At 38.8% G+C, this 14,840-nt stretch overlaps 1 protein-coding gene across 3 annotated transcripts; it reads left to right on the forward strand.

The window, feature by feature from the left end:
* Positions 1–2,967: 2,967 nt before the first annotated feature.
* On the forward strand, positions 2,968–7,913 carry LOC107781460 (G-type lectin S-receptor-like serine/threonine-protein kinase CES101). 3 transcript variants are annotated; one of them, XM_016602159.2, is made up of 8 exons: positions 2,968–4,467; positions 4,807–4,917; positions 5,442–5,531; positions 5,618–5,793; positions 6,247–6,457; positions 6,659–6,896; positions 6,983–7,133; positions 7,407–7,913. In XM_016602159.2, the coding sequence occupies exons 1-8, from the start codon at positions 3,339–3,341 to the stop codon at positions 7,713–7,715; spliced, it is 2,415 nt and encodes an 804-aa protein (XP_016457645.1). In that variant the 5' UTR covers positions 2,968–3,338; the 3' UTR covers positions 7,716–7,913. The 3 variants fall into 3 exon arrangements, with proteins under 3 accessions (XP_016457645.1, XP_075076212.1, XP_075076211.1); XM_075220111.1 differs by having other exon boundaries at positions 2,973–4,467; positions 7,000–7,133; XM_075220110.1 differs by lacking the exon at positions 4,807–4,917 and having other exon boundaries at positions 2,973–4,467.
* The last annotated feature ends 6,927 nt before the right edge of the window (positions 7,914–14,840 follow it).

A 14,840-nucleotide genomic window follows, 5' to 3' on the forward strand; every position in this document is an offset into this window, starting at 1 on the left:
TTATCCTTTCGGTACTCCGTTATGGATAAATATTATCCCTGGTAGAAGATTATCTGTACCTAGTGCAATAAGCTTATCTTTTCGGTACTCCGTTATGGATAAACATTACCCCCGATAGAAAATTATCGGTACCCGATACAATAAGCTTATCCTTTTGGTATTCCGTTATGGATAAACAATAACCCAATAGAATATTATTCATACTTGGTACAATAAGCTTATCCTTTCGGTACTCCGTTATGGATAAACATTACCTGGTATAATAAGCTTATTTTTTTGGTACTCTATTATGGATAAACATTACCCATAGTAGAAGATTATTCATACCTGGTACAGTAACAACTTACACAGCAGCTTGCAGTAACATCTTATACAACATCTTCTTTTCTTCTATGAATAAATGAGATTTCAGTTCATTATACACATCAGTTTGAAGTTGAATAATATATCAGTTTTTCCTATACTTATCTTTACTTCACAGTCTATATTTTATAACATTCCTGGAATTGTTTGATTTTTTTTTCCATGTCATTTTTATGTTATTGCCCAATAATCTGGAGTTTAATCATTATTATTTTTTACAGCCTTCTATATCTCAATTTATATAAACTTTTTCTACTTGGAACATTTACGAAAATTTAATATTATTTCATACTACTTTCAAGAGTTCAAATTTATTTAACTATTGAAATATTTAAGATCTCAAAGGAAAAAAAATCTCTTTGCAAATAGCCAGCTGAATTCACTATTCATTTTCTAGTTGGTATATTATGTACTGATTGTACACGATAATACACATATTATACATAAACTACACTGTTATACATAGAGAGATAAGTCGCGGGTAGTATAGGTGACCTACTTTCCAAAATATAAACTTCCAAAAAGTGCTAACTTTCTAAAATGTTAATTCATACTCTACTACTTTGAAATAATTCAAACTTATTTAACTAATAAATGTTTAAAATTTCAATCAAAAAAAAAAAAAAAAAAAAAAACAAGTAGGTCACTGGCTTACTAAAAATTTCAAATGTGGCCAAAATTTTCCACCATATATAACTCGGAAGCGCTAAAGCCCTTTCACTGTAGTATTTTTTTTTTTTTTTGGGTACATGAGAAAAGGCTAAATAAATTACTTAAAATATTTATGGTTGTGACCTTTATTTACCAAAAAGTCTGTATATTATTCGTTTCATTCCAAATATGTATTATTATTGTCTGAACATGTGCACTGCACGTTTAGCCCTTATTAGTGAGTACAAAGTCTTAGAAAATCATATAAATGTTATTGAAAATGTGTTTTGAGTCAACAAAAAGTTAGCTACCTCAATAAAAAAAGAAATTCTACTCCTATAAAATTTTAAGATGTAATTTCATGTTTGTTTTAAAAGTGCACACTCTCACACTCACGGTATGTTATTCCTTATTATGTCACTTGGTAAGTTTTTTTTGCTACTAGTAGTGCCTCTCCGTTAATTTCTTTTAAGTTTCTGTCTTGCGACCATACTCTCCCAATCATTAATTATCCGTTAATTCTTTTTGTTTACATGAACAGTTTGATCTATCAATTTTTTTTATTATGTGTCTTCCAACTTTAATAATATAATACAAAAAAATTATTGATGGGTTTATACTACATTGGTCCTACACTCCTACCTAAAAAGTGCATTACGTATAAAAAGTCGATGCTATTAGTTTAAATTTTGTCCCCAACCATCTTGCACGTACTAATATGCCTAACGATCTTGCACGCATAATATGACTTATTTATTATTGCCTCCTATCACGGCCATGGGCGAAGCTACATGCTCTAATTAAGGGTGGTTAACTGACCACCCTTCGTCGGAAAAATTACACTGCATATATAGGTAAAATATTAGATTTTAGAGGTATATAACACAAATTGAACACTCTTTCTCGGAGATTTTTTTCACTTCTTTCAAGTTTGAACACCCTTGAGTAAATTCCTGGCTTCGCCACTGATCACAACGAAGATAGAATTTTTAACAAGAAAATTCAAAATATAAAGAAGTAAACGAGCTTTTAGGTTGTGTTCGGGGATTCAACATCTACTATATGAATTGAAGGGTAGGACGGTACACGAAGCATCCTGCGTTCTCGTAGGATTCGGGGCAGTAACGGAGCCAAGACTTGTATCCAGAGGCGGATCCAGGATTTAAATTTTATGGGTTCAACTTTTAAAGTTTTTGGCATTGAACCCATTATATTTTTAAAGTTATGGATTCATATCAACTATTTTTGTAATTTTAATGAATTTTTACGCATAAATTTTACTCCGCATCAAAAGTTATGGGTTCAGTTGAACCCGATGATACTACACTATATCCGCCACTGCTTGTATCAAAGGGATTAAGAATATTAAAACATAAACACACGAACAAGTCAAGGGGATTCAACATTATTATTTATGCATAAAAAATAATTTTGACCTTAATTATATATACAATATAATTTTTCGTTTAAGAGGGTTCGAACCTTCCGCCACTCTAGCTCCGCCCCTGGTCGGGGTTGCGGCGGATGCACATGGGCACTTGTAGGTGCTTAAACACCCATTAGTTTTGACCAAATTTAGTAAATTTACATAGGCAATTGTACAAATATTTAGATAAATATTGAGTGAGCACCCACAAGTAAATTCATTTTTCCTCTTCTTATAGAGTCTTTATCCATAACTTTAAAATCCTGTATCCGCTACTGGGTTGGGGAAAGTGCCGCACTCTAAGGAAGTGTGATGTATGCATCCTGCCCTGGCTCGATCAAAGAAAATGTGACGTATGCGTCCTGCCTTGGCTCGAAATTTACCATTCAACATCTGCTTTACAAATTATCCACTCACATCCACACAAATTACAATCTGTTGAATAAATAAAAAGCTAAGCTATACTGTAGGGTAGTCAACTAATAGTACAAATTACAAAAAGAGGATGTATTCTTCCTAATCAAGGTAGAGAAAATCAGTTAGAAAATGTTCTGCTTGCATATTTTGACCAAGTCAATTTTCAAAAAGTTTACAACATGGATTGAAAGACCTTATTAGTCTCCTCACAATATCTAATATCTAATTGTGTATATACAAAAATATTTTGGTTAATGCCCCTCAACCTCCTCTCATGCATTTGATCTCCGAGAATGTTCGGTATGTTCTGCCATAGTCACGAGTCTGTTTATGACCGCGACTGTTGCATTATCAACAAGGTTAAAACTTCCAGGAAAAAACTTCGAATTGGGAGGACGAAGAACTTCTCCTGATCACTTGATCAGTATAGCTGATCAGAAGTCGGAGCCGAGGTAGGGCCAAAGGTAGAGGAAGAGCTTTAATGGCATTGCTACAAATCCTACTATTTTGGTGTTGTTGTTGCTTTTTCATAAACATTTCTTATTCCCAAACAGACACAATTTTTCAGGGACAAAATCTTAGAGTTGGAGAGAAATTGGAATCAGCAAACAAGGAATTCAGGCTGGAGTTTTTTAGCCTTGATGCTAATAAAACTCACTATATAGGCATATTCTACAACTTACCCTCTAACATGACATTATTCTCTGATGATTCTCGCCCCGTTTGGGTTGCGAATCGCGACAATCCAATCCCATATGCATCAGGTAATAATCTCACATTGGATGATGAAGGAAAGCTGAAAATTATCTATGGAAGTGATAGTTCTATTATTTTAAGTTCTTACAATGCAACAGCAAGAAATGCAAGTGCTACACTATTCGACAACGGTAATTTTGTGCTGGTGGAATTGAACACTAATGGTTCTGTGAACAAAACTTTGTGGCAAAGTTTTGAGCATCCTACTGACACACTTTTACCTGGGATGAAAATTGGTAGAAATCGTATAACCGGGGAAAACTGGTCACTGACTTCTTGGAGAAGTGAAGATGAACCAGCCTTGGGGTCTTTTACAATTGGCATAGACTCAACAGACCAATTGACAATATGGTGGGAGGGACGTGTGCATTGGATGAGCGGACGTTGGAGAAATGGGGCATTTAGCAATGTATCGCGAATATCTCACTACGATTATGTGAACTTAAGCTTTGTTTCAACAGATGATGAAAGGTACGTGACTTACACGGTCAGTGGGACTCAAACTTTATCTAAATATACAATAGATTCATTTGGTTTAATCAAAGAAAGAGGAGCAGCAGGACCTTTTGGTGTGTGTTTTTACAAGCCTAGTCCTGGTTGTGTGACAGAAGAATCGATCGAGTGCCCAACTAGAAACACGTCGTGGTTTGAGAGGATGCAAAGCAGTGTCTCTGGTAATAGATTTAGGTTTGAAAACAATGACATGAGTTTATTTGATTGCAAGAGAGAGTGTGAGAAGAATTGTTCTTGTGGTGCTTTTGCCTCAATTACAGTTACTGGAACTGGTTGTGAAATTTGGAGTAATGTATCTATCTTGAGTTCACAAGATCAAGATGTTTTCATTCCTATAGGAGGTACTATCATATTTGCCTCATTACCTTTTCCCTTTGCTTTTGGTTAGACACTTTCCTGCAATATTTTCATGTCTAGCATCAGTGAAACAGGGGAGGGGAGCCTTGGCGTAACCGGTATAGTTACTGCCATGTGACTAGGAGGTCACGGGTTCGAGCCGTTGGAAACAGCCTCTTGCAGAAATGCAGGGTAAGGCTGTGTACAATAGATCCTTGTGGTCCGGCCCTTCCCTGGACCCTGCGCATAGCTAGAGCTTAGTGCATTGGGCTGCCCTTTTTCATCGATAAAGCAGGCTCTAACTATGATTGTGCAATGTGTTTTCCTATATTTGGTGCCAAAAGGAAATCGGAGCAGCTCCAATGTACCGAGAACAATCTCACTTCCTCCAGATTTATCACCAGCACCATCTCCCGATGAAATGCCAATGTCACCTGATTCATCTCAAAAAACTTGTATGTATAGTTTATAATTCTAGTTTTTGCATTTTAAACTGAATGTTAGTTCTTGAACTAGTCGTCTTTTTGTTATTAATCTAAACTAAGTTCATGAAGAGGAGGTAGACATCCTTTTTGGGGTGTATATTTTCTCTTTAATTAATTTTGGCTAAGTATTGTTTTATGATTGAAGGTGAAAACCTTTCTTTTATTGTTCCTCGATATGGTCCATTCAACAAAGAATCATACATTCTAGGCACGTATTCTCTTTTAGACGGTGTATGTACACACTACACTCCCCACCTATGGGGTTACACTGAATTTGTTGTTGTTGTTGTTGTTGATTCTCTTTTAGTATCTTCATTACACAATATAGTCCTTGTTTCAAGTATATCCATCCTTTAGATCATCTGATTAAAACTGTACAATATAAAATGTATCTCACTGTTGCAAAAGTTAAGTGTCCAGGATAGATGCATATATATGACTAAAAATATGCTTTCAAAAGTTTTTGGGAATTTTGACTCATTTTGTTGATGCAGCAATAAAATGGTGGATTTGGCTTATAGCTGCAGTTGGTTTGACTATATTAATAGGACTTAGCTCCCTATACTACCTTCTGCGCGGAAAAGGTGAGCACTTGAACAATACAGGAGCTTGACACCAGTAAATTTCAATACTTGGCTTCAGATTTCACAATTTATTCTTTTACTATCAGGGAAAGCAACAGCAACAGCTTCGCTATTGCTAAATCAAAGAGTAAATATAGCCAAATGGAGAAAGACTGAGAGCCAAGATGTGCAGTTATACAGCTTCCAGAGCTTGGCAATCGCGACGGACAATTTTTCACTAGGAAATAAGCTCGGAGAGGGTGGATTTGGACCGGTTTACAAGGTAAACCTGAATATTTCTAAATGAAGATGATTCTTCCAAGCATATATACAGTATATAGATGGACCCAGGATTTAAAGCTTATGGGTTTGTGATTCTAGTTCTTTTAAGTTACTGAGTTCTAAATTAATAATTTGTACATATTCAATGGATGAAAGTAAGTCTTGACGTAACTAGTAAAGTTGTTGCCATGTGATCGGGAGGTAACGAGTCTGAGCCGTGTTAACAGCCTCTTGCATGCATGCAGGGTAAGGCTGCGTAGAATAGACCCTTGTGGTCCGACCCTTCCCTGGACCCCGCAAATAGCGGGAGCTTAGTGCATCGGGCTGTCCTTTTTACATATTCAATGGATATTTTAAGACAAATACAGAGTTTGAACTAAAGCTACTAGGTTTGGCTGAATCCGTAGCCGACATTCTAGCTCTGCCCTATATTGAAATCAGTCATTACTTTCAGGGAGAGTTGCCTGATGGGCAAGAAGTAGCTATAAAAAGGCTTTCAACAAGTTCTGGACAAGGCCTTCTGGAGTTCAAGAATGAAATTCTATTGATTGCAAAACTTCAACATACTAATCTTGTTAGGCTTTTAGGCTACTGTACTCAAGGTGAAGAAAGGATTTTAGTATATGAATACATGCACAACAAAAGCCTCGACTTCTTCCTATTCGGTAAATATCATACTTGCAAGAAATTTTGTTTCTCTTTTTAACGTACTAGAAGGTCACGGGTTCGAGCCGTGGAAACAGCCTCTTGCAGAAATGCAGGGTAAGGCTGCATGCAATAGACCCTTGTGGTCCGGCCCTTCCCCGAATTTTTATCTTATTTTTGTCTACAGACTGCTTCTTTTCAACCTGTAATGATATGAACAGATACTAACAAAAAGGAGCTACTAAATTGGGACACTCGATTCAAAATCATCGAAGGGGTTGCTCAAGGTCTACTGTATCTGCATAAATATTCAAGGTTGACAGTGATACATAGAGATTTAAAAGCGAGTAATATCTTACTTGACAGTGACATGAATCCAAAGATATCGGACTTTGGCATGGCGAGGATTTTTGGAAGGCAAGAATCTGAAGCTAACACGAAAAGAATCGTTGGAACACAGTAAGTACATAAACAATGTCTGCAACCAAAAGACTTAGTCATATATACAAGTTTTATATTACTCAAAAGTCTAAATACAACTTTAGTGGCTATATGTCTCCAGAGTATGCATTAAGAGGCATTGTTTCAACAAAGACAGATGTATTCAGCTTTGGAGTTTTACTCTTAGAAATTGTCAGTGGCAAGAAAAGCAACAGCTGCTATGATTCTGAGCATCCGCTAAACCTCATAGGACTGGTATAATCTCTAAACTTATGAACTTATCTCATGAAATAGTTATGAAGACTCCTTTTGTTGGGCTAAAACAGTCTCAAAGATACTCTTAATATGGTGCGATATCGTCCTCTTTGGGCCAAACCTGCACGGTTTTCCCATAAAGGCGTCACGCTATTAAGAGTATGCAACACTTTATAAGTAAATCAGTTTTCTTTTCTACTTTCCATGTGGGACTTTATTCACACACAATCGACACTTTCTGACTGATGTGCTAAGTCGGTTCTATTGTTTCAGGCATGGGAATTATGGAGAGAAGAGCGAGCTTTGGAGCTAATAGATGTAACACTAATTGAATCGTGCTCGCGCAATGAAGTAATGAGATGCATTCACGTGGGACTCTTGTGTGTTCAAGACTATGCAAAAGATAGGCCATCAATGTCAAATGTGGTTTCCATGCTTACTAACGATACGAGACAACCACCACCACCACCAGAACGACCAGGATTTTTCATAGAGAGGGGTGATCAACGAGCACAGATTTCCGAAGAAGTAGAAAGATATTCAATAAATGGGCTATCAATTTCAGAATTGAAAGCAAGATAAGTCTACAAATATAGTGAAGATAACTTATCATTCTTTTGTCATGAAACAAGTGTATAAGTTTCCCAACTTCAATGACATTACAGAAAGCTGAACCTTTTGTTCAAGTCTTCATTCATATGCACAAACCTTATTTGTGGGACTGATTTCAAGTCCCATTTCTACATTATCATCAGGAATGGAAACATTTATGCAAGTCTATACATTATTGTATAACTGTTAGCAGATAATCTGAAACAAACCTTCATACTGCAACCCTTAGTGGAGCATAAGGTAACAAAAACCGGGTCGTAAAATTGTTAGCAGATAATCAAACAGAAATTTCAAATATGTTGCTTGATTCTGATGCTTAAATGTGCACGTTACAGGCTAAGATTCATCCCTGGCAGCAGCATTGTCTCATCCTAGGCTACCTTCACAACCATTGTTAGAGACTGATTCAGAATTTAAAGTCAGTAGGTCGAATAAACATATATTTTATTAAAATTTTCATATATATGGCACGAGCGAGAGACATTGAGTGCACCCATATATGACCATGGACATTGTCTAAATTAGAAGGCTGGCTCCATCAACACTGAGCTTCACTAATAAAATCTGTATAAACATAAGTCTTAATGTTGTTCTTTTAGATATTTTTCTGAATTTTCTGTATATTACATCTGTATAAATATAAGTTCCCTGTTTAAAGGAAAAATACATACAATAAATGGCTATGGGCACCATTCTTTTATTCCTCATAGTCTTTTTAGCATTGAAAACAAACGTGAGTTATTTCTGAAAATTTTTGGAGTTGTTTCTTTGTTGGCACAGATGTTTACAGCCTGTGAACTTGATGCATTTTGTCACTCATCAGTTATATAAGTCGGTCATCAATTATAGTTATAATGTTAGAGAATACACTTGTCGCTCATCGGCTATATAAGTCAGTCACCAACTATAGTTAGAGAATACACTTGCCACACATTAGTTATATAAGTCGGTCACCAGCTATAATTATAATATTAGAGAATACACTTGTCGTTCGATCATCAGTTATATAAGTCAGTCACCAACTATATTATAATGTTAGAGAATACACTTGTTGCTCATAAGTCAAAAGAGGTTTCAAAGGAGTTTCTGAACTCTCAACTTCTGTAAATTAGACAAAGTGGTAACTGGATGTACATATCCTTTTCACTTATATGTTCACAAATTGGCAGTCAGTAAAATTACAATCAGCCTGTTCACCCCAAATTACCAATCTACCCTTCCCCCAAAGAAGAATGAAGAAGTATAATTCAAGTAAAAGGAAGATCATATTAAATAAAAAAATATAAAAAATCCTATTTTACAATTCTGGTTTTCACCTCAACTCATCACCATTCTGATGATTACTAGTTTCATTGCTTTTTTATCACTAACAAAAATTAGACGATCGTCATCCTGATCAACTCTATATCATCAATCTCAGCTCCCTCTGCTAACAACTTTGACTTGCAAGATTCAATATCTATTAGAACCAATTTGAAGTTGTTCTTGAAAATTCTGTGGAAGTAAAACAAGCTTACCTCCATTGTCCCCTTTCTCGGGGAAACACACCTGTTTACCCTTCAAATTGGATAACAATTAAACTTATAAGTGGTTTTAAAGATATGTGATTTTACTTAGCACAAACTGAGAAATATGAGAATTAACGTTAGAAATTAACTGTAAAATAAAGCAAACCAACGCAATGAGCGGTTATGACCTTCGAGCTAGATCTCCCTCGAACCAACAAAGTATGCTAAAAGGTATGAACTGAACAACAGAGCTTAAGAGAGAAAAATATAATGTATTGCTTTGTTATGCGTGAAAATGATGATTACAAAATGATTATAACCCTCTTTATATAGTAGAGGAAGTCTATTTATGGTACAACTCAAAATACAGAAGGAAATCTCATGATTGGCTAAATATCCAGTCTTGACTTGATAAGTGCCGAGATTTCCGCCACGATCCTTGCCCGATCATGGATATCTCGGCTTTCTGTTATTCGGTTTAACAGGCTTCCTTCGATCTTGCTTAGGTATCGGTCACGGCTGGTCTCGATCTTGATCGATCATCGACTCATGAGCTTAGCAATCCATCTCCGTGCCATGGTTCGATGCAATGCGGGGCCGAGCCTTGGTTTGCCACCCTGGTTTTGATTAGCCATACAAAATTAGGGAAGCTTGATTTTGGCCGTATACAGATAGTCCCCTCATTTTTTGGAGTATAAAAATAAGAAACGAATTGAGTCTTCGAACTTCCCTCAGTTTACCATGATGTAAGCATCGTGACAAAAGCGGCAAAGGTGACCGAAACATCCTGTCGGTTAAGTTTTCTAAGCATTTAATGTGCGTCAGTCGACGGTCAGCCACTACTAGTTCTGAACCGTCATCTTCAACCTATAAATGCATCTTTTATTTCTTTTGCCCAAGCTTTACCTTCAATCTCCTTATTCTAATTCTCATAGTTCTTTGCATTCTTTAGAGCTTCCTGTCTTTAGATCTTTGAATTTCTTTGCTTGTTCTTCCCAAAACACCAAAAATTCCAATCTCTATTCTCCCTTGCTTAAAAAATGGCCAAAATATCTAAAACTATTCCGCAGAAAAAAATGCTTCCTCGTCTCGGCTGACCAGCGAGCAACCGGCGACGGATCCTCCCCTAGAGGACTTCGTTCCGACAAAGTGCCCTGCTGCTTCCGATTTTAAGGTGGAGAATACACCCTTGACATCGGGTCGATATGAACCGATGTCAAGATACATATGTATAATTATCGACGGTCTCCTCCAGAAGGTGAAAGAGGAGTGCAACTGGGTAGTCAAGGATGCAGTAGTTCCTACCCCGAGGAATCTATCACCACTCATGTGGAGGGGTATCTAAGTGTCTATATTTACCCCTTCATGATAGGTCCCTTAGACCCCATCATCGTCGCCATTTGCAAGAGGTACGACGCCATTCTTTGCCAAATCCATCCATCATTCTGGAGGATCGTGATCCTCTTTCAATTTTTTGCAAGTAAGATCGAGGTTCATTCTTTTACCCTCGATCACCTCATGCGTCTCTACATACCCCGGCTTTATCGTGGAGGCATGATCAAGCTTTACCACCGAGCTACCAAACCCCCATTCTCGAGCATAGACGAGACCCGAGACCGAGGTTAGATGGGTAGATTTGTCCGAATAAATACTTCAGATCTAATCCCTACTGAAGACATGCCGTTTCCTGAAAAATTGACCATGAATCGTAAGTTTTGACTCGCCTTGAATATCTAACTTTGCTGTTTTGCTTCTTATCTTCCTTCCATATCTAAGCCTTTGAGTTGTAGCTATGGCCGTTGTGCCAGAGGTGATCTCCAACCTCGAGCAATGTGTCAGGGGCCTAGTATCGTAGAGGTCATACTCCAAGCGTGCTTGGATGGAAATATCGAGGGGCCAATGGGAAACCCATAATCACGATAATCTTCTCTCCTTAGAACAGTTTCCATTCGGGCTTTGTATTGGACTTATCATCTTTTTCCTTTTCTAGGCCTAGGGAAGGATGTAGCAATGAGGCCCCCCTCTGCTGAAGAAGAGACGCTTTCCCCTTCACCTACCCCGAAGCAGACCAAGGAGAAGAAGAGAAAAGGGGCTCCGAGCTCTCCGAGCCCGAAAAGAAAAAATCGGCGAGGAGGCCCCGTAAACCCAAGGGGGTCATCCACCTAACTATGGAGTCAGTCAAACAGCTGAGGGATGAGGCTGAAGAGGATGAAGAAAAAGAAGACTCTGGGCTGGTGACCCGTGTGCGAACTGGCACCGAAATTCGAAGAACTACTGGCCGGCGGGAGCTGAAACTGCTTTGCCTTGTCTTGACGAAGTCCCCAAGCTAGCAAAAGCTGAATACACTTTACCTCGAGGTGAGAAGTCTACCCAGGGGGCAGTCGAGGTTTGTGTAGAAACCATGCTCGAGGCTTCCCGAGACGAAGGCGAAGCCCCAAAATATTTACTTGGGGCAATAGAGATTGGAGATTCCACCTCATTTCCTTCATTCTATGATACGACGATCAAGGACGCTCAGGCGATGGAAACTTGCCACGACGAAGAAGTTCATGAAGTAGAAGACCCTTTCGGTGGCTATTTTGCTGAAGTGGAAGATGTCACCGGTTTGGGGGACTTGGATGTACCGAGGAAGAGCTCGAGTGAGTCTTCCTTGAGCTTTAAACTGATTAATAAATTCCTAGCCCCCAGTGTCAACTCCGAGCGTAAACGGTCACTTATTATCTCGGTAGGGGTGGCTAGCTATCTCTGATGCTTTGTCACTGAAGAGGACCAAGCCAAGATGGATGAGGTGGAGGTTTCTTTCTTGTTCAACGAGGCCCAGCATGCTCTGAATCAGGTAAGTTCGAGGGTCATTCCATTATCTCTTTATAAATTTGAATCGTAGATATTTCTAACATTTTCTTCCTTTCCTGTAGGCTTCGGTATTGCATCATGAGGCCTTCCTTCGAATCCGGGAGGAGTGTAAGGCTGACGTTCAAGACCTCACTGAGAAATGCGATACTTACAAGCTTCTCAGTGAGAAACTTCAGGTAGATTTGGTGGCGGCTCGAGATGAGCATGCTAAGATGGCCGAGCAGTTATTCCGAGTCCTTCATCATAGTAAGGATGAGTTGGAGATAACAACTAACAATATGATTCTGCAGGTTCGACAGAGGCTCGAATAGATCAAGGACCTCCAAAGGCAAATAGATAAAGTACGAGCCGAGCCTGAAGAGTTCAAGGTGTGTATGGACATTTTGGCTGCACAAAAGGAGGTCGTTCAAGCAGAGTTGGATTCGGCCGAGTCTCAGCTTCGGTATGCAATAGAGAATGCCTTGGCTCAGGCAAAGAAAGTCGAGGAGTTTAAGTCCAACTTAGCCAATTTGTCCAAACAGCTCGAAGTGGCCATATCTGAGGCAGCCGTGGCCAATATTAAGGCTCAGGCTAGTATGACCCACTAAAAGGCTGATGCCGAAGCTACCCTAGTGCAAGCCAAGATCATGGTGGATCATGCAAAGTGGCAGGATCGAAGGGAGGCCCATGAGGGGGACTGTGATCAAAGCCTCGATATATCCGCTGAAATCGAGGTTCCCAGGGTAGATGAGACAAAGGCTCGGATGCTGGCTTTTCCCGAGGAAGACTCCGAAAACTTGAGTGAATCTGGCGGTGGAGAAGATTATGAGGGTGAAGATACTTCTACCGATAAGGATTGTGCTGCTTAAGCTTTTAGATAGTTTTTTGAATTTTTGTGGAGGTTGTTCCGACCTTTGTAAAGAATTTCCATCGGGATGTGTTTCCTTTGTAAAAAGTTTTAAAACTTCTACCTTTTCATATCTTATGAATCTGTTTTCTTTTTTGTTATTTCATGTAAGGGTGAAAATGCCTTAGCATAAGATCATGAAGTTATGTTCGAGGGTCCAAGGTTTGGGGAAGGTAAGGGTCTATAATAAGCCTCGCCTTCGACCTTTTCTAATCGATGGACCTCGAATGATAACTCGAACTTGAGTTTATGTATCCCTTAAGCTTAATGATCGAGTGAGGATATGCTCGAACTTGAAATTAAATAGCCCTTAGGCTTTCTAGTCAAGTGAGAAGGATCTCTCGAACTCGAAGTGAAAGTAGCCCTTAGGCCTTTGTAAATTTTGTATTTGGCCAATCTGACCTGTTTTGTTACGAAATTTGGACGTCTCCGAGCCGTGTTAATTTGGTCGTAGCCTCTTTAGTTCTGATTTGTCCCTTAGGCTTATTTTCCCTTTTTACTTCGAGCTTGCCCGAAGTGTCAGTCCCCGAGTGGGGTGGCCGTGGCATATAAAAATTGAGGGTTGCCTAAAAGGTCTTATGATCTCGAAGTTTTAATAATTTAATCTCGTTTAGTTTTTGGATGGCAGTCCCCGAGTGTGGGGGTAATTATCCGAACTCTGGTTATGATCGTCCCTTAAGCCTTTTTACATAATAGATCGAGAGTATGAAATTGTGAAGTAGAAGAACTTTTCTATGGCATGAAATATTGGCAAGGAAAAATACTTGTCTTTATAATCGATTATACATGCGTACATGTTCTGTTCCAGGGCTTGAGCAAACTATGCGGGCATGGTTCGTTTGACCATTTGGCCCTTACAAAATTTTCCTATCGAGACCTTGATGCCATGAAGTAATTTCCTCGCAACAAAGTTAATAGTATTCGAGGTTGATTGTAAAGAAGCCTCAGATACTGTTGAATTGTTCTAAGTTAGCACGATCAATGGTTGCCTCATTAAAAACCTCGCCGGAAAACCCATTTGGGACAAAACCGATCTAAGGGAAAAAGAGTGCAATGCATGGTTTCAGACCTAAAGCCTCGTGTCGAGGAGTCCATTGTTGTTTCTGATCGAACACTTCCAGGAGTTAGTTTAAAATATAAATGAAATGGAAGAGGCCGTACCACAACAGTAGTATCGTTTTAAAATGCGTTCCAATTTCTTGGTAATTCTTTGCCGTTCATCGTACCGAGCTTGTAGGATCCTTTTCCTGTGATTTTGAGAACTTGGTATGGTCCGTACCAGTTCAGACCTAGTTCGTTCATTCAAATTTCTGGTTTTGAGGGTGACTTTTCTAAGCACCAAGTCCCCGATATTAAAGTGTTGAAGATTAGCTCTTCGATTGTAGTACCTTTCGACCCACTAATTTTGGGCGGCTAATGGACGAGGGCGTCTTCGCGTCTATTATCTAACAATTCTAGGCTCGTATTCATAGCCTCATTATTTGACTCCTCTGTTGCATATCAAAATCTGATGCTAGGTTTTCCGACTTCGATCTGGATCGGGGCTTCAACGCCATAAACTTACGATAAAGGTTTTGCTCCGGTACTGGATTTCGATGTTGTGCGGTATGCCCATAGAACTTCGGGCAGTATCTCTGTCCACTTCCCTTTGGCATCGGTCAATTTCTTCTTAAGGTTCTTAATGATGGTTTTGTTGGTCGATTTGGCTTGTCCGTTCCCGCTGGGATGATAAGGTGTCGATAGGATTCTTTTGATCTTGTGATCTTCGAGAAATTTAGTCACTTTACTGCCGATGAATTGCTTTCCGTTATCACATACGATCCTAAAGGGCATCTCGAATCGACATAT

Source organism: Nicotiana tabacum, chromosome 8, assembly GCF_000715075.1.
Source record: "Nicotiana tabacum cultivar K326 chromosome 8, ASM71507v2, whole genome shotgun sequence".
NCBI classification, from domain to species: Eukaryota; Viridiplantae; Streptophyta; class Magnoliopsida; order Solanales; family Solanaceae; genus Nicotiana; species Nicotiana tabacum.